General features: G+C 36.2%; 1 protein-coding gene across 5 annotated transcripts in view; it reads right to left on the bottom strand.

Moving 5' to 3' along the window:
- Positions 1-347: 347 nt before the first annotated feature.
- The window catches only part of LOC123309910 (neurobeachin), a 452,107-nt gene continuing 426,176 nt past the window's right edge, over positions 348-26,278 (bottom strand). For all 5 annotated transcript variants that reach the window (XM_044893215.1, XM_044893217.1, XM_044893216.1 and 2 more), the window contains 11 exons: positions 12,490-12,607; positions 11,486-11,588; positions 8,994-9,109; positions 4,802-5,055; positions 4,175-4,447; positions 3,651-3,908; positions 3,336-3,594; positions 2,825-3,262; positions 2,060-2,256; positions 1,808-1,959; positions 348-1,731 (listed from right to left, as the gene is read on the bottom strand). In XM_044893215.1, coding sequence (XP_044749150.1) covers positions 1,641-1,731; positions 1,808-1,959; positions 2,060-2,256; positions 2,825-3,262; positions 3,336-3,594; positions 3,651-3,908; positions 4,175-4,447; positions 4,802-5,055; positions 8,994-9,109; positions 11,486-11,588; positions 12,490-12,607 — 2,259 coding nt within the window. In that variant the 3' untranslated portion in view covers positions 348-1,640. The remainder of the gene's footprint in view (positions 1,732-1,807; positions 1,960-2,059; positions 2,257-2,824; positions 3,263-3,335; positions 3,595-3,650; positions 3,909-4,174; positions 4,448-4,801; positions 5,056-8,993; positions 9,110-11,485; positions 11,589-12,489; positions 12,608-26,278) is intronic.

The following is a 26,278-nucleotide window of genomic DNA, read 5'->3' on the forward strand; positions in this document are numbered from 1 at the left end:
ACGTTTTTTTCCATTATGAAATCATTATTCTATATCGTGGTTACTGTCTTCGAATTTCTCTCAAATACGAAGTGTTTCAAATGATCTCAACCGGATATTCTTGAATATACTTAATCGTTGCCTTCCAGTACCGTACTCGAGATTTAATGAAATCGCATTGGAGTTGATGTGATGATAGGTCTGCCATCTTGGGCAGTTTATGGAGCGATTTTTCGGTTATAATTTGTAAAGAAAATACTCACCTTTGCCAATTCCCTCTATTGAACTTTCAGCGGTTGAATATTAATTATAAAATCAATGAACATCATTAACTTCACCAAAGTACTATTTGAAATAATGAGCATCAATTTGAACAAAACACATTTAATTTTTTATTCATATTACGGTGTATACAAATGAGTAGTAGATACAATGTTATTGCTAGACATCAAACATACATAAATTTCTTACAAATAATTACATCCCTTTCTCTTTTCAAGTAACAAAATAATACAAGTTTTTTATTTTCATTCAAATACACATCAGCGATTCTCTGAGAAATAAAACAACCTTCCTTTTTATTTACAAGTGTTTTGATTCCTTAAATGGACAGATTGCAATATATAATTATATAATACACATGCTTGGAGGGAATGTTTCGAAAAAGCACAAGTGGATTCGGCATGAACCCGACAAGAATTCAACCGAATGCGCCATGTTTATATTCACTTTTCTGTCGGTACTATGAAAATTTGCAACATTCCCCAAAAATAGAATTAACTCCTTAAATGGGATTATGCTTTTTGGTGAAGATTTTAGAATCGAAATACCTAATTTAAAATTCCTTTGAAAGGTGGAAGATTTTAGTAGTTTATGGTGCAAAAATGAAGAAAATTCACATAGTATCCCAGAAAAGCTCAACAACAACTTGCAGGATTTTTTTTGGATGTGCAAGCATTAAGCGAATCGTGCTTATTTCTTGAATTCTTATTTCATTAAAATCACTATGAATCATCTGAAAGTTACATTTACTGGATTATTCAACATCTATAACAATTCATTTCCGATTAGGTTTGCCAAGATCGCGATGAATTTTCACCTTAATAGGGAATTGAACAGGAATTCCCCTTTATCCTTTGACCATTACATGTGCAACTCTCAGATAATTCGAGATAGACAATAAGACTTCACAAATGAATACAAAAACCATTTGACTAATACAATCTCGATTTGAAACGAATAATTTAGAACTAGATACTACGATTAAAATCTTTCGGAAAAAAATTCGGTGACCTGAAAAATTAATGCACCTAGATCTAGAAATTTTTCAGTTAACAAGTGAACAATTTTCTAGTTTTTTAAGTTTTCGTTAAATTATGTGTATATTGCACAAAAAGTAACTTCTTTTGAACCTACCCTACTATATTATAACGGGAAGAGTTCTCATTGAAGTTAAAAAAATCACTCTGTAGCAAATTGTAATTGTTTCCTAGTCACTACGAAAAACGCTGATTTTTTTTCACTTCAAGAAGAAACCTTGGAATAAAATATGAAAAAAAAAATACTAAGTTAATAATATAAAGTAAAAGCTTTAAGTACATATCTCCTGACAGGGAATGATTTCATTTTTTATTTCTCATTAAGTTGTGGGGCCATTCCGATCAGTAACGTTGCTGGAATTCATGATGCCATCTGTTGAAATCAATGTGGAATACAACTAGCGACCCAAGAGCTAAACCAGCCAATAGAAACCTAAAGAGGAGAATTTGCAGGAAATACAACTCATCACGATTGTGAAATTAATTTTTGTATGAATGGTTTTACTCACTTTTGATCATGTGATAACGCAAGCGATCTGACACTACTATCACATGCTGGGAAGGCATATAACAGGGCTAAGTTGAAGGTACGCCATACTTCTACGATTCCTTTATCACCTCCAGTCATCAGGTATTCTCCATCTCGACTCAGAAGAAGACACTGTAATAAAAAAGATGCATACCCAATGTTTATCATGAATAAGAAATTAAATCGAACGAAGTAAAAAAAAGATCAAAATATGTACTGTTTCAAAGCTGACCTGTATATTGTCATTATGCGATTCGTGTCTCAGCCGTTTTCCATTTATCGTGAATGCAGCGACGTTTCCTTTTTCGTAATTCACCACTATGACACCTTCACGGGACATCGTTATATTTTCTGGAGAATTGAACCCGTTGGGGGGATCCAAACAACGGAGTAAGTCACCAAATGTAGTGTGGACCAATACAGGCCCATCTGCAAAGAAAAAAATGGCTTATGCTAATGTGGGATACATTAAATTTGGAATGAAAAAATATAATATTTGAAGCAGACAAAATCTCGAATTTGTTTCTAGTTTCTTTTTAAAATTCATTCACAACTATTTTTGAAGGCAAGTACTTTTCGTCCGCAGACACTTTTCGTTCGCAAACTGTCTTCGTCCGGCTGTCGTCACTATGATACGGTAAGGTAGGGGAACGTCAATTCAGAAATTTTCGTGAATTCGAGATTCAATAAAAAGATAAGTGCCTGGGATAGCAACTGTCATTCGATGTTGTCAAATGAATTCTTCACGAAATCTGCTGGATTTTACATTTTGCAAGAATAAACATTTTTTTTGAAAAATCTAGAGACGTTGCAGGTTCGCTGTAATGAATGTATCCAATTAAGAGGAGAATATGTTCTGCGCAGTGTTCGTTACTTTAGAGTTTAGACCGCTGCTACTCTTCTACCTGTCTCTTTCTCCACAAGTCGAGTCTTTTATTGATAAATTTCGCTGGAGCAGAGCAGAAAGTCAACTTGGAGCAATTTTTTCGAAACTTACTGTACGATCCGGAAACCACCAATCCCAATTCAGCGGATATGACGACGCTGGAGACGGGCTGTTCGTGCCCTGTCAGCGTGGCCCTAGGAGTCGGCACCTCGCCCTCGCCGACGATATTCTGCGTCCTCGCGTTCCAGTGCCACAGCAGGACGGTGCAATCGGCCGAGCCGGAGGCGATGTAGCAGTCCGAGGTGATGTTGCACTCGGATCTGGACAGGCAGGTGACGACGCCATAATGGCCGAATATGATCTGGATGATTTTGGCGGTATCCGTCGAGAACACCCTGAAGCTGTTGTCCCAGAAGCCGCACGCTATGACGAACTTGGAGTCGACCGTCGTCACGAAGCAGTTGGAGCGGATCTTCAGGTTCTGGCTGAAGTTGTCGCCCAGGTGACGGCGGAGCATCTGGTTGGCGTTGGCACTGGTTGTGGTTTGGGCTGGAATCGATACGTTTGGTTTCACATTCGACTGATGACGCTTTTTTATAGCGAAACAAAATCGGCTACTTACAGAGGACAGGGTCCATTGTGAGAGGTAGATTGGAGCTTTGATTTTGAGGCGTATCGGCGAAGCTGGGTGACTGCGCAACAGCGGCATATCCTGAGTTCCACCTGTTGACAGCAAACTGCTGATGCATGGTCACGGTAACCACAGATGGATTCGGTAATTGAGGATAGGTATTGGCGGAGATGTGCACCACAGGACTGTTGGACAAGAACTTCATGGTCATACAGACATCATCCGGTATGCTGGAGAACATCATCGGCGACTGGAAGGAAAAACGGTCAGATTATCCAAAAAAAAAAAACGATGCGTTAGGCTTACCAGATGCATGGCGGAACTTCTTGGCGGATGAGGTTCCATGAGGAGTTGACTCGGCGTCTGTCCGAAGTTCTTGATTTGATTCTCGACCGCTTCCTTCATAACCTTATCTTGTATGGCGTCCAACTCGACGCTTCCTTCGTAGGTCAGGTAATAGAACACGTTGGTGGCCCTGATTGCTTCTGGTCCTCTTTGTTTGTAACCGAAGATGAGGTCGATCCATTGGTGTAATTGACAAGATACAAATTCGGATTCTAACGCCTGAAAATTGAATATACGCCACGGTTATGAATCATTTCATATGTTAAAAAAGTTGAGGTTCAACAAAGGAAGGTAGGGCGTAGATGGTGTACATAGTTTCGGTATTATTCCACCTCATCTGAGCAAGACAACTACCACCTTGATGAAAAAGACCTATCTCTAGCATTCTATTTATTCCATTAAATCCGAGCCTTCTCTATAAAGGTGATAGTTGCTCTTCTTCTTCCTCTTGTTGCTCACAGTCTGATGACAAAGACAATACTCACCATTCTGTTGATCCTCACAAATTCCTCTGGGGTGTTGGCCCACGGGGGTAACTCAACATCGCTTATGGGCTTACCATCCTCGTTCACGCCCAATCGGTACTTGTTTGAATTGACGAACATTTCGGGCAAGAAGTAAAATTCCGGTATGAGTTCTTTAACGTCTGAGGTATCTCTTTGGCAGTTTTTCCAAGAGAGGCTTATGGACGAGAAGAGCCTGTTGGGATAGTCGAATTTTCCGCCTTGCAGGGCCAAGAACATGGTGGTGAATGGTTCCTGAAGAGAAAGGGTTTTAAAATATTGATCGCATTCGTCGTGAAATAATCTACTTCAGCAACTTTTTCCACACCTATACAGAAAGTTGCTCTCAATGTACGTCAACTAAACACACAATAGATGTGTATGTAGAGGTCAACAAAAAAATGAAATAGTTATCTAGGCAAACAACTGTCTATTATCGCGCCTGCTCGATGGCCTAGCCTGTGCCTCGGCTTTCAATTTGCAGGATAGACCATAATAGACAGTTTTTCGTCCTTGGTACAGGTATAACTACGTTGTTTTTGATACCGCAGCAGATTCGTAATATGCGGCAATCATTTCTTCTAGAGATGATTGAGGACATCAACGTACCAAACGAATGAGCCAGTTGAAGACGAATGCGGCAGTGCTGTAGTGGGTTCCGTAATGGAAAGGAGGTATGCTGTCGTGCTCCCAGGCAGAATACCTATCTTCGAAGTAGACCCTCCTGTTGGGGTTCAACGCGCCGATAGGTTTTGATAGGTCCCTGTAGTTGCTAGGTTGGCTCAGGTCCAGATCCTTCGTGTCGTAGTTGGTGAGGACCCACGGGAAGACGGGATATTGGTTGAGGTCATTATAAGTTCGCCCTGAAAAAGAAAAGGTTATAGATTAGAGGTGACTCTGATGACTTGGTCTTTTGAGGAAATTTCGAGATCGTTCTCATCAACTGAATAGATTATAAAATCATTGATTACGATCTGAATCGAACTAGCCAATTTTGCTATCTCTCTGCCCCGTGAGGAAGTACGTCCCATCTAAGAAGAGCAGGTGCTGACCATGATTTCTGCCTCATTGGACCTCGTCTGAGCAACACAACTCCTACTCCGATGGAAAACGTATCTTGATTAAAGTAGTAGGAGCTTCTGGGTATTATCGAGCACTCGAGCGTCATCTAGTAGGCAACGAGATCCAACTCGATTCCTCCCCAGATCGAAACCCAAACGAAAAAAATGGCATATGCCCCATATTTCTAATTTGGGATTCAGTACGTGACTAGACTGCTTATTGCAGAGAAGAAATGTGCAAAAAAGAGTTAGGTGAGAGGTAGGACTGAGAGGTGAAAAAGTAATAGCCAGAAATTGGAAAAACTCTGATCAGTTCATTAATTTTGTTCTGGAATAAATGCTTTTTAGGCCATAAACAACGGATTGTACTAATCTGTACTCACGATATTAGAATTTAATTTTCCCCAATTCTCATTTTACAGGTTCGGTATTTTGATAATATACAAGTGAAGACTACTTAGATCAGTTCCCTACTGGGATCAATTTTTTTTTTCATTATGATTAGGAGTGTAAAAATATTCCGGTTTCTTCGGATAATGATCCTCATACCTTCTTAACAATCTTCATGGCTCGATGCATAACCAATGTAAATTCGAACGATTTCAAAGTTTCCCAATAGACAATGATAATAAAACAAGCACTGAAAATTATGGAGAAATCAGAGGGCAATAATCGGTAGGCCAAAAGCTAAAGAAAGTTCTTCAACAACACCATATATCTTTCTTGAGTTTCCTCAAACACTGTTCGATTCCGAAAATAAACTCTCGCAAGATTCATAGCCGTTGTCATCGAACAGCTGTATATCTCAACCTAATTATATGCGACTATTATGCATCTACACCGAATATAAATATAATTAAGAGTTTCATATAGCTGACGAACTTTTTTTTTAAATCTGGGTACTAAACGGTCGTATGTTCATTTGAGCTATATGCTTTAATGAAGAAGAATTTTTTTTACACAAATCATGCTTGATACCGAGTCTCCTCCAGTATACATCTTATATGAATGACTGAAATCGGTGACCGAACAATGATAAAAAAATTCATCCCAATATTTGAGTTTTTATGAAGAGAATGGAGGTGGAAAATGACTACCAATTTTATTTTCCGTGTGTCCATTTTATGATGATTTATTAATTTCAATGTTGGCAAGAGAAACAAGAAATTATACAGGGTGTAGTGCGACAAAGTTCATGCAGAGGGCGATTTTCGATGGTATACATAACTTTTGTCCGTCAATGCTTCGTTTTTCGAGATATAATATGTTTAAAGAAGCTGTGTATGTATTCATTTCATTCGATAAAACCGTTTGTGAGATAGAATTATAAAAATAACATTTTTTATGGATTTTCAACAGCCTGTATCTCTTGAACCGAGACGACTCGGAAAAAATGGTAAAGAAAAAAAGTGTTTCTTTCAACCTCAACAATCTACTGTTAAAATATTTTTACATGTCAAAGAAAGTATAAAAAAATTGACATAGCCTACTTGACGACGAATTTTTTGAACGCGCATGTCATAAAAACTTCACCTTGAATTGAAGCTAAGATGTTTTTAGACATCTTAATTGAAGTTTAATAGTAGTTCCGTAAGAAGAAGAAGAAAAACCCATATTCTCGATCAAATGAGTGAAATTCCACAAATTATCCCATCATAAAGACGGATGAACATGTCGTCGTGCACTAACCGAAAACAAGCGCAGTAATCAGATACATCTTCTGCTCATTTTTCAACTGGCTCAACGGAAATAATCCGGAAAGTAGACGTGGCGTGAAAAAGAATGCGCCATGGCGCCCCCCGAGGGAAAAAAACGTCTTACGCAAAATTAGCATCTGTCAGTGGGGAAGGTTCTTAATCTAAAACACATATATCACGGATTATTTCTGGAGGAGGTCTTCGGTATGTTACGCGTTGCGGAGAACGGAAATGCGTATATCTCCGGAATATTCAGATGTTATTAATTGGGGGGATATAAATGAACCTGTCCTCGAATGAACGTAGAGCGATATGTTCTGGAGGTAGACGGGGTTGGTAAAACTGATGTTGGATACACCTGGTGGATAGATACGGAATTAATCATTCTAACAATAAAATATCAATTTTGTTTTTGAAGGTGCTGTTGAGCTGGAGGTAAATGCAAATAACTGTGAAACAAGTCTTTGACTTGTACAAATATTTTAACTGTAGATTCTTGAGGTCAAAAGAAACACTTTTTTCTTATACAATTTCTTCCGATTCGGCCCTGATAAAAATATATAGTCATTTTATGTTTTAATAATGAGCTGTGCCATCTCTGGAAAAACAACAATATAACCTTCAGAATAACTAGCTGAATCTGTGATACTACACATCTGTTGATCTATTAAACAGAGTTGTATTCAGCCAAATTACACAATTTTTCAAATTTCACTGATACTTTTTAATTTTTGAGCATTACTCGAAAACGGCGCATTATATGAAGAATACTTTTATTTTACACAACGTTCAAATATTCGTTAGATATAGTGTCCAACTTAGTGTCAAGAGTTGGGTTCTTAAAATGTTTGGTTGTATTTTTGTGGTACGTAATGGTCATAATGAGAAAACTGGAAGACGGGGGTGATATCTTGTGTTTCAAAAAGATTAATCGAATAAATGAAAAATTATATTCAGAAAGTCATTTCATTCGATAAAACCGTTTGTGAGAGCTGTAGTAAAAGACGCAAATGATGGACAACAATCGACAACTTTTGAAACGGTCACGAAATTTCTGAACTTGTGTGGAGCTGTATATTCAGGAAAATAGCGAAAGTATGAGACGTTTTTGGTTTTTTAGGTGTATTTTGAAAGGATATCCGTATATTCTGAAAATAATTCAAGCAATTGACCAACGTTTCTGAAAATTACTTCGAAAAACAGAAAAATTCTTCCTACTCAGAGTAAACCATACAGAACTGTCGTGCTCGTTTCAATATTTCTATTAATAAATGTAACCGTTCTCTCTTTTATGAAACCACAAACCAATGTTGTAAAATATTCAATAAAAATATCAGATTTTTGAAATAATTCAGATTCAAATACGAATAAATTAGCAAACAGAGTTTGTTGACTCATAACATCATTAAGAATGGATCATACTTGAATTCAAACTCAGTCACTTTTATTTTGAAGCTTAAAAGGGCCTAAAAATATTCATAAACACTCTTGATAGGTGTAGGTTGTACTTTCCGACAACTGCATCAAAAGACTCGCGAAGCAAAATGGACGTAGACATGGACGTCGTATTGAATTAGAGCAGACTTGAATTTTATGGAATATGAAATTGAATTAGGAGTTTGGAAGATAATGCTTTTGAAATCAGGAGTGATATAGTATAGATGTGACACGACTGAGATAAAAAAAGGGAAATATCTACGTGATATTATCGTAAAATATTTCAAATTGAGGGTTTCAAAGTTTCAAAGAAAAAATAAATAAATTTCATGGGTCCAGAAATAAAAAATTTATAAAATAATAAGGATCCATTTGGGGCCTTGACGATGGCAAATTGGCTAGTTCAATTCAGATCGTAACACTTGTCGATATTCATATCGTCGGGTGGTATGCATCTGAATTTATCCTTATTATTTTATTCATTGCCTCCCCGTTTAGGCGTGATCATTCTTCATTAAAAAATTTATGTTATACATATATGTATTGTTATAAATTTTTGCGTTATCATCAATACGATAGTGGAACAGCCAAAGTTAATGATCTTACCTGCTATAGTGTTCAAAAACATCAAATATTCGAAATTTGATATTTCTCGCCGCTGCCATTTTTGGGTCATGTTGGAGTTTCTCATCAGTTGCCTAGGAGACATCATACTTGCCCTCCTAGAAAGCGAATTCTCTTAATTATCACATCAGGAAGTCGAGCACATCAATAACATGAAAAATTTTTCACTCATCTAATATATTTATGATTCAATAGCTTGAACATCCTAACATTTTCCGAAATTCCCGTGGAAATATTTCACTAACAACTAATCGGTTGAGAAATAAAACAGGTTCGATAAATTGCCGGTAAAGAATCGGTTGTCAGCGGGCTTGTATTCAATTCAACATTTATTTTCCGTCCGTCGTTTACATTGGCGATACGATATTCAGGATCTCAGATTTCATATCGAGATAACTATCCACGATGCTTTGGGAATGCCACATCAAAACGATTGGGCAATACCGATACAGCAGATCTTAGCTGAATGATGAGTCCAGAAGAATGAATAATCATTTTAGTTGCAACGGGGTCGATGAAATTTACAGAAGAGTAGCTTTGTCCGAATATTATCATACTTAAATCAAGGATAATTTTTCTGGAAGATACGCGAGTCAACAGTTGACCTTTGAAAATTCCTAAAAAAATGAGTTCAGTTAAAAATTCGTCAAGACCGAACGGTTGCACCGAGATGGATGAAATACTCAGATTTATTACTAGAAGAGTTGCTCTTTCAGAATATGTATCACATTTCCATCTACGGTTACTTTTATTGAGAGGTAAACGACTCGAATGCTGACCTTCGAAAAATCCTGAAAAAGATGGGTTCAGTTAAAAATTCGTCAAGACCGAACGGTTTCGCCGAGATAAATGAAATTCTCAGATTTATTATTAGAAGAGTTGCTCTTTCAGAATATGTATCACATTTCCATCTACGGTTACTTTTATTGAGAGGTAAACGACTCGAAAGCTGACCTTCGAAAAATCCTGAGAAAGATGGGTTCAGTTAAAAATTCGTCAAAACCGAACGGTTGCGCCGAGATAAATGAAATTCTCAGATTTATTACTAGAAGAGTTGCTCTTTCAGAATATGTATCACATTTCTATCTACGGTTACTTTTACTGAGAGGTAAACGACTCGAAAGCTGACCTTCGAAAAATCCTAAAAAAGATGGGTTCAGTTAAAAATTCGTCAAAACCGAACGGTTGCGCCGAGATGGATGAAATTCTCAGATTTATTACAGGAAGAGTTGCTCTCTCAGAATATTTATTACATTTCCATTTACTGTTACTTTTATTCAGAGATAAACGACTCGAAAGCTGACCTTCGAAAAATCCTGAAAAAGATGGGTTCAGTTAATAATTCGTCAAGACCGAACGGTTTCGCCGAGATAAATGAAATTCTCAGATTTATTATTAGAAGAGTTGCTCTTTCAGAATATGTATCACATTTCCATCTACGGTTACTTTTATTGAGAGGTAAACGACTCGAAAGCTGACCTTCGAAAAATCCTGAGAAAGATGGGTTCAGTTAAAAATTCGTCAAAACCGAACGGTTGCGCCGAGATGGATGAAATTCTCAGATTTATTACAAGAAGAGTTGCTCTTTCAGAATATGTATCACATTTCCATCTACGGTTACTTTTACTGAGAGGTAAACGACTCGAAAGCTGACCTTCGAAAAATTCTGAAAAATATGGGTTCAGTTAAAAATTCGTCAAGACCGAACGGTTTCGCCGAGATAAATGAAATTCTCAGATTTATTACTAGAAGAGTTGCTCTTTCAGAATATGTATCACATTTCTATCTACGGTTACTTTTACTGAGAGGTAAACGACTCGAAAGCTGACCTTCGAAAAATCCTAAAAAAGATGGGTTCAGTTAAAAATTCGTCAAAACCGAACGGTTGCGCCGAGATGGATGAAATTCTCAGATTTATTACAGGAAGAGTTGCTCTCTCAGAATATTTATTACATTTCCATTTACTGTTACTTTTATTCAGAGATAAACGACTCGAAAGCTGACCTTCGAAAAATCCTGAAAAAGATGGGTTCAGTTAAAAATTCGTCAAGACCGAACGGTTTCGCCGAGATAAATGAAATTCTCAGATTTATTATTAGAAGAGTTGCTCTTTCAGAATATGTATCACATTTCCATCTACGGTTACTTTTATTGAGAGGTAAACGACTCGAAAGCTGACCTTCGAAAAATCCTGAGAAAGATGGGTTCAGTTAAAAATTCGTCAAAACCGAACGGTTGCGCCGAGATGGATGAAATTCTCAGATTTATTACAAAAAGAGTTGCTCTTTCAGAATATGTATCACATTTCCATCTACGGTTACTTTTACTGAGAGGTAAACGACTCGAAAGCTGACCTTCGAAAAATCCTAAAAAAGATGGGTTCAGTAACACGCTCTTATTCGTTACTAATTAAGTGCTGTTCCCTCCCATATTACCATTGCAAAATACAACGTAAAAAATCAAAGTAATCGTACCTGGTCTGCGGTATTCCATATTTGATTCCAACGCCAACTCTCGGTAGCGCCTTTATCACTTTCTTCACGGTCGCTTGATCAGGGAAGGCGAACATAATTGAGGCTGTAAATAAGGGGCAGGATTGAGTCGTTAATTCCATTAATTATGAAAAATGGAGGGAACGTGAAATAAAAGTTGGTAGACTCTTTTTACGTACATTTACTGGGGAAAAAATGAAATGAACGTTGTGAAGAAGTCAATTACGTATTCATGTTTACATGATGTATATCATAATTGCTTGCGATAAAGGGAACAAGATTTATCTTGATTTTTTATCCACCTTCGAGAACGTTGATATGTTCATTTCTTCCAGGATATTCTGTTTTTAAGGCGATCGAATAGGTATCTTAATTAAGGAAGGCAAAGAAATGATGCATACCTAATCACCTACCAAAAAAATTGTACCTGCATAGACAAGTTACTTTTTTAGGTGCTGACTCGAGTGTTTGAACAAATGAAAGCACTCCATCTATGTAAATTATTCTACAACGATAAGTTCCATTATGAAAATAAAAAGATCTATCTAGATAATATCTACATATCTAGTAGATATGTTCTATCTGTTTGGAATCAGAATAAGATTGCATTGAAAAATAGGGAAAAATCTATTTTTTTTTAATAGACTCGTCAAAGTTTTGCATAAATCGATAAACAATAAATGAAACAGGAGAACAATAAAGAAGCTCTTTTTTATCGATAATACAAAATTGAAAATAAGACGATAATAATTATGGATTCCTAGTATGATTACGTATTATTATAGGTTTTGTGTGCACCTATATATACTCATGCACCTATATACTCATATTAACCTCATTGTTTCCGTTCTGTGAATACATATAGATAATCAACTCTGAAAACATGATTTTAAACATATTCTTTACCTTTGAACGCATTGAAATGCATCAACCCACAAATGCGGATTTAAATCCATGTACATGAAATATCTGAATTAAGTACTCACTTCGACTAGCAAGAAAAATTTCGACGGCAACATTTTGCAGTAGATATCTGCGTGAAAATATCGCCCTAACTTCCGAGAAGTACCACTTGCCATGCAGATGATCGCAGTATTTGAGGACCTGAAAATAAAACCTGGCATTAGATGGAGAAGAGAAAATTTCAATAATTTCGCTAACCACAAACGTCTTTAACAAAGAATGATTTTTAGGCACCGAGAGATCTTTCAATAATTAAAAACTTTCTGCAGAAACTAACGCATGCTCCTGTTGCCTGGCCAGCAAGATCGCCAGACCTCAATCCAATGTAGTTTTTCTTATTGGGATATGTTAAAAATAAAATTCTCAAAACTCCAGTCATGAATAGGACTGATTTAGAGATGGTACTCAATTTGAGACCTTTTTACGTGGTAGGGGAGACTATATAGGGAGCATTGATACATGGGGAGGCTTGATACAGGCTTATATCCGCGATCTGTAGCCGTTTTCAAAAGTTTTATACTAGTGAACTCTATTCTTTGGCAGAGGGCATTGCGTGACGTTAATCTGTAAGGCTTGCAGTAGTTTGTTTGTGAAATATTCAACGAAGATTGTTTCGAGTTGAGAAATTGTAAGTTTTTACTCAAGTTACCTAAGGGTTTTATGATCATGCATTAATTCTTCGGCATAAACAAACATTTCACTGGGAAATATGCATAAAACTACTCAATTTGTAGTTTTATTCGCCTTTCAAAATATATGAGTATAAGATGAAAACATAAATCCCTTTAAAAATTGCTTTCGGGGAGGTTTGAGACATTTGTCGTTGGGAGGCATGAATCATCTTCAAAAAAATATTCCGTAGCTAGTTGGATAGGCCTACATGAAGGCGTTTTCACCATCCAACATATCAAAAGGATTTTTAACAACTGGAATTTATCCGTACAATCCCCATGTATTTAACGAGGTCGACTTTTCTTGTGCGGAAGTGACTAACTGACCATTTCATGATTTTTCTACACCTATGGGACCAAAGCAAGCCAGTATCATTGCTGACCTACCTACTGAGCTTAATAATCCTCTTGATTACTCTCCCAGTACATCGTATCAATCCTCCCATATGTGGGGAGGCTTGAGACAGTTTGCATGTTTTTGTGTTCAACGTTCTGTGTAGAATAAGATGGTTATGTTTTGAGACTTCTATATTTATTTTGTTGAACGATTAATTGAAGAATTATATAATATAAGAAAAGTCCTGTTTCATCATATAATTCAGTTTCCAGAATAAAAATTCCAAAAAACGTATCAACCCTCCCCAGTCTCCCCTATATCAAAATTGATTGCAGACATTTTGCTCGATATTTATTCAAATTGAGTGTGACATGAATTACATGATTTTCTTGAAGTTAAAATGAAGTTATTTCCCAAAGTTATAATATAAGTTGTTTCAGCAATAATAAATGAGATTCTAAGAGCGGAAATTCTTATTTCGTATCATAGAGATGGAAATTCATTGAGAGCGAACAATTTTGTGGTCAATGGATTCATAGAATTCTTTCAAAAATCGAAATTTCATTAAAATGGCGATTTTGCCTTAAGTAAGGAAGTATTATATTCAAAAAATACCATCCCTATTTGAAATTAACAAGTTTTTTTGTTAAGGATATGAAAAAAGTATCCAGTGAAAAAGAGCTTGTAAAAAGTTTTTATCGTTTTCAGATCAGTAGATATATATATATTTTCGAAAAAAAATAAAAGTTATAGCATATCTTCTTAACCGACAACATATCAAAATTTGCTTATATCTTCAATACAAATGAGGAGGTTTTTCCCAAAAATCGAGCCCAGGCCTCCTTTCAACGTTTTTACTCATCTAGTCTGGAATTAAGTAACAGAATCTTGCGCAATTTGGGATACCTTGTATAGTAAGGATACTTATCACATGACTGCCAAGCAATTTTAGGCACATGGGAGAATAAAAATTGACGAAGAAGCTGAATGGCCAAAGCTTTGGTGTTACCAATCTATATGACAGCTGACAGCTCTTCAGCTGACATTTCACTGGAAATGAATGTACGAAAATGAGTTTATCGGAAGTGATCATAAAGGATCTTTAAATAAAGGGTTTGCGCCCTTCAAATAAGCTGTATTTCGATCACAAGTCCAGCTCAATGCTTTCAAAAAGCCAGTTTCCTGTTTTATATTCAGTGGAGTCTTCAGGATTGGAATTCGAGCGTTACAGTTCGTGAATCTCTTCAATAATTGGACCCGTCAATGAGCCGATATTTGTCACGGGTCAAACAATCGACGCGGTATCCTGAAAATTCAAGATGGCTTCCTCCTTGCTCGAGTTCCAATTGGGAGGAGCCACGGCGCGAACCGGAAACTAGGTATCCGCGATAATATCGATCCAGAAGGCTGATGCGGCGAATCAGACAAAGGGCTATCGCGTCGCGACTGCGCTGCGTAAGGACATCGCGTTTATTTAAACAATGAATATTGATGAAGATGCCCTATTTGTAATCACCAATGATAGCTAGATTTTTCTTTATTTCGCTCATTAATTGAGATAATAAATTGGAAACAAAATTTTACTCTAATAAATAATAAAATATCAGAGTTGGTTAAGGGTCTGAAAATGACTTTCAATGATTATAAACAATATCATAAATGGACACTTGTTTGATATAACGTGCATTCAAAAAAATTCGTTTCAAGTAGACTTTGGAATTCTGAAGGCTTATATTCTATGTGTCTTATCTAAGAAACTTAGTCCTTAGGTTGTGCCGCCACAGATTTGCATTGTGGAAATATGTACACATCTCAAAGGCAATCTCTAGTTTACTTTTTGATATAGGTATAAACTTCTCGAAAAAATTCCTCGTAAAAACGCTGCCTCGTTTATTAAAATCTGAAAAATAACCACAAAATGTTATAAATACACAAAAGCGTAACATTTCGAAATTATAAACAATCATCTCAATTGAAATCACTCATGAGCAAGGATTTCTGCATGTGAACTAGAGCCACGAGGATATGTCATCAAATTTTTCCCCCCCTGCTTAGAAGCGGCAAATAAAGGTGTCACTTTTCACGAAAGACGAGAAACCCACTATTGTCACATTCGCTAGAATGGGGGGCATGTCAAGATCTGATAATAATACTCTCGACTTATGCGTTATTATTCAGTCTCTATAAAAACATTTTCGATGAAGGCGACCTGTATAAAATTACAAGGCAGCATTATTATCGAAAAGAGGGGTACTGGAGTGTGTTTTGTCCCCTGGGGGTTAGGTATTCAGAGGAGATTAAAAGCGTGTAGGGCGAATTTGTTCGTTCTTCAGCACCCCTCAATTAATGGTTTGTAGGATGAAGGATTTAATATTGTCATATTGCATAACCAAATTTGGCTGATTTCGCAGTGTGACTGATACTTTGAACTTTCAACATGTCTTCTTTGCTTGTTTGATATCGCAGTTTTATTTCTAATCGAATGAGATAAAAATGAAAGTATTAGCCATTTTATAATGAGAAAAGTGCCCAATTTTTCAAACGAGATCTTGTTACTTGGTGTGATTCCATTGGGAAACTTTCTCGCCAAAGAATGAGCTAGAGGAAAAGCAAAACTTTCCAGTTCTCTTTGTTGAGGGCATGTCCCATAAAAATTTTCGCTTTGTTGAAATTCCCAACGGTTCCCATGTCAATGGCAAATTTTTGAAGAGTGCATCTATTCCATTAGCTTTTTTCTTCATGTTTCACTTCTACGAATAGTCTATGAAGTGGAAACTGGCACAAATCAAAATCTCTTTTAAATATCCTAATAAAGGTAAGCTCGAGGATGATATTCTCAATTCTTTTATGGCTGAATTTCCACTGAGAACCTTCAGTTAGCAGTATCCTCAAGAAATGATGCATTGGTCCATGAATTACAGAACTGCTTTTATCATAAGTGTTGATTTTATACCTCAATTTTCATTCTATGGAGAATAGTGGTATCTTATTTAAGTTGGTCGTAAAAAATTTAACATTGTATTGTATTAAGTTTTTCTTGTGTTTTCTCGTCAAGAATACTATGTCTTTTAATTTTTATCCTAAAATTAAAATCAAAAAGATCGTTTTCGCTATTATATTATAATAATTTGTGCCTCTGAAAGGATTAAGCTACTATTACCATTGAGTATGGGGTTTGAATACTCAAACCCTTATTATACAGAAAGAAGTTTCAAAAAATACCAAATCAAATAGGAGAATTATTAAGTATTATTCAATTTTTCTCCGCACAGAAAAAAGTATCTGCATGGAGTGAAAATTTCAATATTCTTCAAACTCCAAATAGAATTCCTACCCCTCTGTGGAGGAAGCGGAACAAATTACGTTAAATCCCTGACAAATGGACATATAAAAAGCGTGCACTCAAGAGCACGAAGGGACAGGCTGGTGGATGGAATTACCGGGGATTTGGACCGGGATGTGCAAGGAGCGTGGATCAGGAATTGTGGAATGGGAAATTCGTCATGTGTGAGGGTAAAGGTGATCATACACGGGCGGTTCTCAAACACACACTGAAATTTTAGCTAGCGGAGTTTATGAAGTTTCACAAGATAGTCTCTGTATGTTTTTTTATTAATCATTTAATCATACCCGCTTCAGTTAAATGAATATGAATGTTTTATGATGACAATAGTCCTATCTTTCACAGTCTCCGTGTAATAAATATTGTCGTGATTATAACACAAATCGAAATACGAAGAGAAGTAAAGTCAGGAGCTTGATTTCCATCCAGATAGGAAAGAATATCATTCCTGCTAGCTGAATTAATTTTTATTTATCCGTATCTAACAACATTTTTGAGCCTCCTAGAAGACGGTCGGTGTGTTGGGACCCTTAGCGGTAAATATTTTCGGGGATGATAACGTGAACCCTAAGGTGCATCCAGGTGTGTGAACTCACAATAATTCACTGTTAATACTGCGCTTTCAGACCCGTGGAAATTGAATTATTGCTAATATACTCCATATGGTCTTGCAGCATGAATGCGGTAGTTATTTATAGTTCAATTTGAAGAGTGATAAATACGAAATGGTGTGAGTAAGGTGCGATAGACAAGTATAGAGAATTGAATTCGAGCGATGATTGATGAATGTGATGTAGAATGTGTGTAGAACAATCCACTTCAGAATATTCTATGCCCAAATTTATTACAGAAAGTAGATATGGTTTTATAATTTCTTTTGAATATTCAGGAAATGAACGAAAGGATAAAGATAATCTTCGAGTTCATTTCATATGTTGTTTTCACCTTAGAAAGTGAGGTATATTCATTTTGTTGATTGAGTATCTCCTTCACCTCGAAATTCTTGAATTTTTTTTTAATATTTCTCCGAAAAAACAGTTTGGAGATATTCTAATGGAAAATGGAGATCATTTGTGAACATAAAGCCTGCGACATTTTCTAGAACTAATAAATTCAATCGTAATATAGTGCTTTATAAAATCAACACTGATTTATAATATACAGGGTGAGTCAAAGTGGTGAAAAAAGTATCCTGGTGTTTAAACCATACTCTACTCTGAATCTACAAGAAATTCAGCTTTCGAAATACTCCACTTGTTATAATTTATCTGTGTGCGTTTTTTTCTTATGCCACTAGTTCTAAGAAATTTCACGGTTATGAAATGTTGAAGACCGTTTTTTTGTGAATTCCCGAGAAGTTTTCAAGTTTACTGCGGTTTTTCGCATCTCTCTATGGTTGGTTCGAGAGACACTGCAATTTTTCGAAAATGACCATTAAAAAATGTCATTAATTCCTTTCTTTCCATAAATTTTTTTGTCTGTTTGATACGCTATTGGGTGGTCGATGGTGTTCATTTTTATGGAAACATTTTAAGCCTGGAATGAATTTCGAAAATTATTCACTTTAGGCGTTAAATACTTCCATAAAAATGAAGACCATCAACTAGGCTATACTGGGTAAGTCTTTGACTAGTCCAATATTTTAACACTAGATTCTTGAGGTCAAAAGGAACACTTTTTTTTACAATTTTTCCCGATTCAGCTCTGATAAAAAGATAAAGCCGTTTTGAGTTTTGATAATGAGCTGTGCCGCTCTGGAAAAACAAAATTACATTAAGACTAACTAGCTAAATCTGTCACACCATACATCTGTGGATCTTTTGGGCAGAGTTGTGAAGAACACTTTTATTTCACAAAACGTTCAAATATTCATTAGATATCGTCCAACTTAGTTTCAAGAGTTTGGTTCTTTGAATTTTTGATATTTTTATGGTACGCAATGGTCACAATGGGAAAACTGTAAGACATGGGTGATATCTTGTATCCGAAAAAGATTCATCAAATGAATGAAAAACTATATTCCGAAATTCATATTATTCGATAAAACCGTTATAAAAATAACATTTTTTATGGTTTTTCAACAGCCTGTACCTCTTAAACCGATTTGGAAAAAATGGTAAAGGAAAGTGTTTCTTTCAACCTCAACAATCTACTGTTAAAATATTTCTACAAGTCAAAGACTCATAATGAAACACCTGGAAGACGTGGGTGATATCTTGTGTTCGAAAAAGTTTCGTCAAATAAAAGAAAAACTATATTCATTTCATTCGATAACACCGTTTGTGAGATAGAACTAAAAATAACATTTTTTTATGGTTTTTCAACAGCCTGTTTGTTTCTTTTGACCTCAAGAATCTACTGTTGAAATATTTGTAGTCAAAGTCCTACCCTGTGTAGACTAGGGTATCGGAGAGGTAATAAAAATTCAGGTATTTGAAAAAATGGATTGACATTGAAAAATCACAGGTTTAAATAAAATTTCACGTAGATTCAGAGTATGAAATGAAACTTATGTCATTTGAAAATACGTATGTACCGTGCGATCGAAGTCGTTTGCCAAGTGACTCTTGTAAAAGTAGCTTAGAACGCTGATTTGTGAAATTTGGCTACTGCGTGTGTACAGACACTTCTACACAAGTGACATGAAAAAATTTGATTCCACGAATACCGAGAGAGAAAGATCGAAATCCAGAATTCCAGATAATTTCCCTTGCGCCGAAGAAACGTCACATAAGTCATCGGCCGACTACGGGAATGTCACCGTTGCAACGCTTATAAATAAAAATGGTGGACTTCTCGAGGACCGGAGGGACCGAAGGAATAACTTACAGGGAAAAGCCATTTATTTCTTTGTTTATAGTCGACCATAATATAAAGGTAAAACAATAACCTCAGAATATCAAGTGTTATCTGGACATTCCGATCGGGACGGGTCGGCATAAACTAGTTGTCAGGGTGACAGTCGCTATCTGTAATAAATAACGACGAGGGACAGACGGACAGAATGGGAGATCCATGGGAAGGAATCTATTTCAGGTGAAAGACGAGAACTGGTAGATCGGAGAAGATGCTCATGTGATCGGCAAAGTAGGTTCTCCAGAAATTAGTATCGGATATGATGAAGCTTTGTACCTATTCCTCTTACATTTAAATAAAATCGATATAGGCCAACCAATAAATGATTTTCCCCTTGAATGACTCGAATGAAAAAACAACTAACTATACAACTTTTTGAAACAAAAAAACGCAACAGTGTGTTCTTAGGAATTTTAAATTACACTGGAATAAAAAAATTTTAATTTCGACAAGGTATCGCAAATTGTTTGATTTTGGCTGCTTCTAGTATTTCAGGACTAGAAAACGTTGAGAGGAGTTCCACGCTAGATTTCCGTGAAAAGTCCATTGATTGAAACCGTTTCACGATATCTCCATTTTACTTGAAGATACTATAATCAAATTTAGCTATTTTGTCTATTTCGAAATTGTGTCATAACTTCTTTATTTTCGGAAATATCTAAAAACGATAAAAGCTTTCTACAAGCACTTTTTCACTGGGAATACGACACTACATATATTCATTTTTTTTTAATCTCTCGTACCGAAGGTGGAAAAAAATAACTTCTTTATTTTAAATACGAATAGTATATTTTTTTGATCTCATGTTATACCTACAAAAAAAATTCGTCTAGATAAAATAGTCATGGCACATTTTCTGAATCGACAAAATATCAAAATTTGATTATATCTTCAAGACTTTTCACGAAAAAGAGCACAGTACTCCTCTTAACCTATCTAATCTAGAAATACCAGCCAAAATAAAGCAATTTGGGATACCCTAAACACCATTTTGTAAATTTTCTGCTTTGGTCGAACTGATTTTTTTTCATTCTTTCCAATTTTAAAATTTTCCGTTTCTGTAAAAGTTAAATAAGTTAAAATTTTCGGCCATATGCATTTTGAATTCATCGTAGTTTTATTCACGATATTTATTTCTGGTTGAATATTTGAAGAACCCTTCTGCCCATACTTATTAATGAATTTGTTCAAAAATTTTTATAAATCTTCAGGGAAAAATATCACAGGGTTGAGAAATAAACGAGAAATAATTGGTCAAGGGCGCCTGAAAGCTTGCGAGTCAGGTGCTAGTACCTTCTATAAGTGTGAAAATAGCCTCTTCTTGATGAGACCTTTTATAAAAAACTGATGCCTAAAATGTCAAAAAATAATTATATGTTGAAAAGTATATATTCCCTTAATCTGACAATTTAAGCGTGACGAAAATATGTGGGAGGGCGCCAAACTTGCAAAAAAAATTCACTTGTAAATTCTCGAGCACGGTGGCTTTTTTTCTTATTTTGAAGCTAATGGTTCAAGAATAACGGAAAAAATATAATCTGACAGTTTCAACAAACCGAAACAATAAAAATTGAGATATATGGCGATGAATGTACATTAGACTAGGTTTCTACATTGACCTTGGCCTTTCGCATGAGTGGCTAAGCTCCTTGCCCTTATCGCTCTTTAGCTCGAAAACGGTAAAGAGTATATAAAATTGCTTCAGACAAAAATTGTATGGAATTTTATTATCTATAACTTTCATAATGAATACAGAATCGATTAGAGGTACAGTAAGGGAGATATTACTATTACTATTACTTGTTATCATCTTCAAACTGTCAGATCGAGAAACCACTCAATAATTTCCCAATAAAATCCCACAGATTGGTTAAAATGTGAATGACTAAGTATTACAAAGAAACTTCCACCCCATTCGATATTTGGAACATTGAACATCCGTCATCCCACTAACGAGAGTTTTTCCATAACGGAAGAAACTCAAGGGTGGCACACTCCGGTGCAGTCGCATCCGGATTAATATTCTTCAAATCGGGTTATAGGACGGCAATCGAATTAGGAAATGGGGGTGTTGCGACTATAAACAAAATTACTGTCGAGTAATATTCCCCATTTGCCGGTTTAATCCTGTTATTTCGAATCTATAAAAGCATTCCGACGGGGATGTGACCGAATGACTACTGGCGTCAAAGACAAGCATAGAATCGCCGTTTGATGAAATTAACATCGATTAGAACGGACGCTCGACGAAATCTGCCCTAGGGTGAGAGTGAATCAGAGGGTAGGATTGATTTTTGCTTTCCGGGATAGTGCTGTTGATTGCGGTATCAAAAATAATCCAGTTTTGATGATGTAGATTTTGATGTGTCGTTGGTCTCGTGGATATCACTACCCCTGATGTTCGCCACCAAAAAACTTTTTTCTTTTCATCTCAGAATCCTGTCATACGAAAGTCATTGAATTTGCTACCTACACATGTAGAGGAACCAATGAAATTTACTGTCTCATCAAGTGAAAAGTGAGACATTGAAAGGCATCCCCTGGGTTTCATAAAGCTTGATCGGGGAATCAACGCTTGATCGACGAATAGACGTCAATTTGTTTTCAATCGATGATTCGGTCATGATCTTTGAGAATATCATTTTCGTATCAAATTATGATGTTCACACCTCCATAAAATTATTCTCAATTGCTACTTCTTCAATATATTCAGAAATAAGAAGGTTGCAGTGATTTATTTTTAGAAATCGAGTCACTGTCAAATCGTTGATCGGACAATCGAAGCTTTATGAAACCCGCTGTTCATATCGCAGAAGTGGTAAAGATAAACGCTCAATTGAAACATTTTACCACACCCGCTATATTCTCCAGACATTGTCTCTTCTGATAACTAGTTTCACCGAAGGATATAGCACGATTTAGCTGGTGATCGGCTCACTTATTTCGTAGAAATCGAAAATTGGCTACCAACTTCTCTAACCCCCAAAAGACGAGGCATTTTTCGAGGTGGAATTCGAAAATTGCCCAAAGATTCGAAAAAAGCAGTAGAAAGCGATGGAAAATAAATTTTCTTCTTAAATCGACACGTTTTTGACAAACAAAAAACGCACCGAACTAATTTGTACTCCTATACAGTACGTTCGCGAACTTTCAACACGCCGATTAGATAAACTAACTCTTTGGCGGATAATCATAAATTCCCAAGCAGTCTACTCGGCGTGAGTCACATCATTCGTGTTCATCAGACATAAAGCAGAAACATTATAATGAATTATTTGGGAAGCTTAGCAGGCATGTGCCGAAAACGATTAGGGGATTTCGAACGGGGACTGGCACTGGAACAAATGCGATACGACACGTTTTGTCAGCGAAAACCACCGGGTGTACAAATAGAGACAAAGGCGCGGTCGGCGGTCCTATCAGCGCGGTGAAAAACTCCGTTTACTACGAGGTTTTCCCGGATGGGATGAAGCGACCTGTTTAGCAGTAGAGTAGCGGGGAACATGAAGGAAAAAAGCGTTAACACCTTACGTCTACGAAGACTCAGATGATATTAACGACCAAGTACTTAAAAATGAAAGATAAAAATGGGTATTTAAAATTTAAAGCGTTTCGTTTCCATTGCACAAGTTGGCAATATCGACTGTATGCGTTGAAAATAAAGGAAAACAAAGATGGCTGTCTATGAAGCCTGCGACGAACGAGGAAGGTCGTGAAATTTTATGGGATTTTTATGGCCGGTTGCTGTTGAGGCTAGCCAGTAAGTACTCGCCTCATGATGGCTGTATACCAACAGTTGTTATTTTATAAACAAGCCATTGTTCTGTTTATTTCCTAGTAGGCGCTGTTGCCAAATCGTAAATTAGAAACGAAGCGATTTAAATTTTAAAACCTCATATTCGAAGAATGATTTGTAATAGTTTCCGCGGTGCATTTGAAAAATTCATGCATGAAACTCATAATTATTCAGTTTAAACTTATATATGCTGTGATAACCCAAATTGAATTCGTTGATTACTTATAGCTAACCGAAAGTTCTGCTCAAATCAATTGATCGTACTGTATCTCGGGAATAGGTAGCCTAAGGCCCAGTTTGAGGAAAGTCTATGAAGATTTGATGCTGCCATTTTTGAAGGAAAAAGTGGAGGATTAACATTTTGATGGAGCATCAAATTTTAATGGACTTTCCTGATGCAACTGGTCGTTAGCCCATATTTTAATGTTGTTTTCTAGCTTCTCTCTATCATCTTCTCACCATGGAACTATGTAGAATTAATTTTGGACAACAGTGTTCATATTTCAAGAGGAAATTGGCTTTTTTCTGAAAACCCATTAATTCAGTATCCTTAACCTTTGATGAGCAGTTTATTTCAAAGACTTCGCAGAGTTTGAACACAACCGGTCTGTTAGGATGCAAATTTCGAAAATAAAAAAATGTTTCTTACTAGACTACCTACTAGTTACACATTTTGTATCGAGGATCTCTAGGATAATTCCTAGAGATCAAGTCAAGAACAAACTGACGTCGCGATTTTTTTCAACATGTTCGCCGACTTTTTATTGCGGAGAACCCAGTTTCGTAATGGAATTAAATTTAATTGGATGGATATTTGAGCTTCGGGATCCTGTTACTGGCTCGTATTCGACGTTATCTTTTCGGAATCTCGGGATTCTAATTGACATTTACAATTCAGATATATATGGGAGGCTGTAATTCCCCGTTCGCCATTTTTGTTGAATGTTGTACGCTGCCGTCTCGTGTAGCAGCGGTTTTTCAGAAGCCCATCAGATATACGAGCATGTCGGAGAATCATTTATTAATTTATTGATCGTTTTATCGTCGGTTAATTGGAGAGGTTCGGGTCGTTCGGTAGGCAATAATGCGATTATTCAAATTTCATAAATATCTGATCCTTATTAAGTTCCAGAGAATATGGAATGGGAAAGAATTTTATGCAAAATTTGATATTTCCAAGAGAAACATTTCTAAACGTACAGCGGATTAAAACTCCTCATCAAATGTTAAGAATATTTGAGTTTACTTTTGAAATATGTTTTTATCTCCTAATAATATGATTTCAAGGAAATGATGTATTAACAGTAAAAAACAACATTTAAAAAGAAGAACCAAATAATTCTGAAAATATCAAAAATTCATCATGTTTCGATCTGAATAGAATTACCATCACTCGAAGTTTGAAAAGAAATACCATTTCGTCGAGAAAGAGTGGATGCTGGCCACGGTTTTGGTCTCATCTGACCTCGTCAGAGCAACACAACTAATTGTTCAATGAAAACGGAACGAATTTCTGATCGAACTGATACCAACCGGTAGTTTATTCCATTTTCGTTGTGACAAAATATCTCAGAGCCTGGTGGTACAGCTAGATATGAAATACCCTGATTTTCCGATCAGTAATTACTCGTCAGCAAGAAAAACTTTTCGCCAATAGCTACATGAAATTGTATAGGACTATTATGTTGATAACGTCATCAAAATATGTCTGTGAGCTTATAATTCTTGGAAGTGCTAATAATTCTATATTGCCATTTAACCATGCCAATCGTAATTCTTGATGCTTGTGTTCTCGAGTGAGTGGCACTATTCCTAACAAGCAACTCGATGGTAGATGGACTTCATGTAGACATCTTAGGGAAACTTCGACAGGATTTCAATGACTTCCCAACTTGGCAACAACGCACATTACCTTGGCAACAACGCACATTACCTTGGCAACAACGCACAATACCTTGGCAACAACCTATTTCTGCTCGGAAAGATTCCTATCTCTTTCGGTTAAACCGTTGTGTAAGTGAGTACATTAAGGTTTCATACCAATGGCTACACTGAGAAGAGAAGGCACATTCATTTTATGTTGTATTGAGTGATCTCTACTCTACAAGGTGAGTCTTTGACTTATTTCAACAGTAGATTCTTGAGGTCAAAAGAAATACTTTTTCCCTTTACCATTTTTTCCGAAACGGCTCGTTTTAAAAGACACAGGGTGTTGAAAAACCACAAAAAATGTTATTTTCAGTTCTCTCACAAATGGTTTCATCGAATGAAATAAATTTCGATTATTTGATGATTCTTCTTCGAACACAAGATATCACTCATGTCTTCCAGTTTTCTCATTATGACCGTTCAAAAATTAAAAAGTATCTGTGAAATTTGAAAATTGGTACTTTGGCTGATTACAACTCTATTTAAAAGATCCACAGACGTAAAGTGTCACAGATTAAGCTATTAATTCTGAAGGTAATTTTGTTTTTCCAGAGGTGGCACAGCTAATTATGAAAACTCAAAATGGTTATATCCTTTTATCAGGGCCAAATCGGAAAAAATGGGATAGGCAAAAAGTGTTTGTTTTGACCTTAAGAATCTACTGTTAAAATATTTGCACCACTCACCCTGTATATACATTCAAAGTTTTTATATGGAATGTGGTCTTGGAGTCACCTTATGCACAGGAGATGAATTATACTTTGATACTGAAGAAAACGCTGAGCGCCGACTTGCATCCACCTTAATAAGATGGCTTAATTGATAGAGCGCATCGGCGTTGACGATAAGTCATCCTGACAGCGATCGATCCAATTAATAA

The sequence above is a fragment of the Coccinella septempunctata genome, chromosome 3, assembly GCF_907165205.1.
Source record: "Coccinella septempunctata chromosome 3, icCocSept1.1, whole genome shotgun sequence".
NCBI lineage: Eukaryota > Metazoa > Arthropoda > Insecta > Coleoptera > Coccinellidae > Coccinella > Coccinella septempunctata.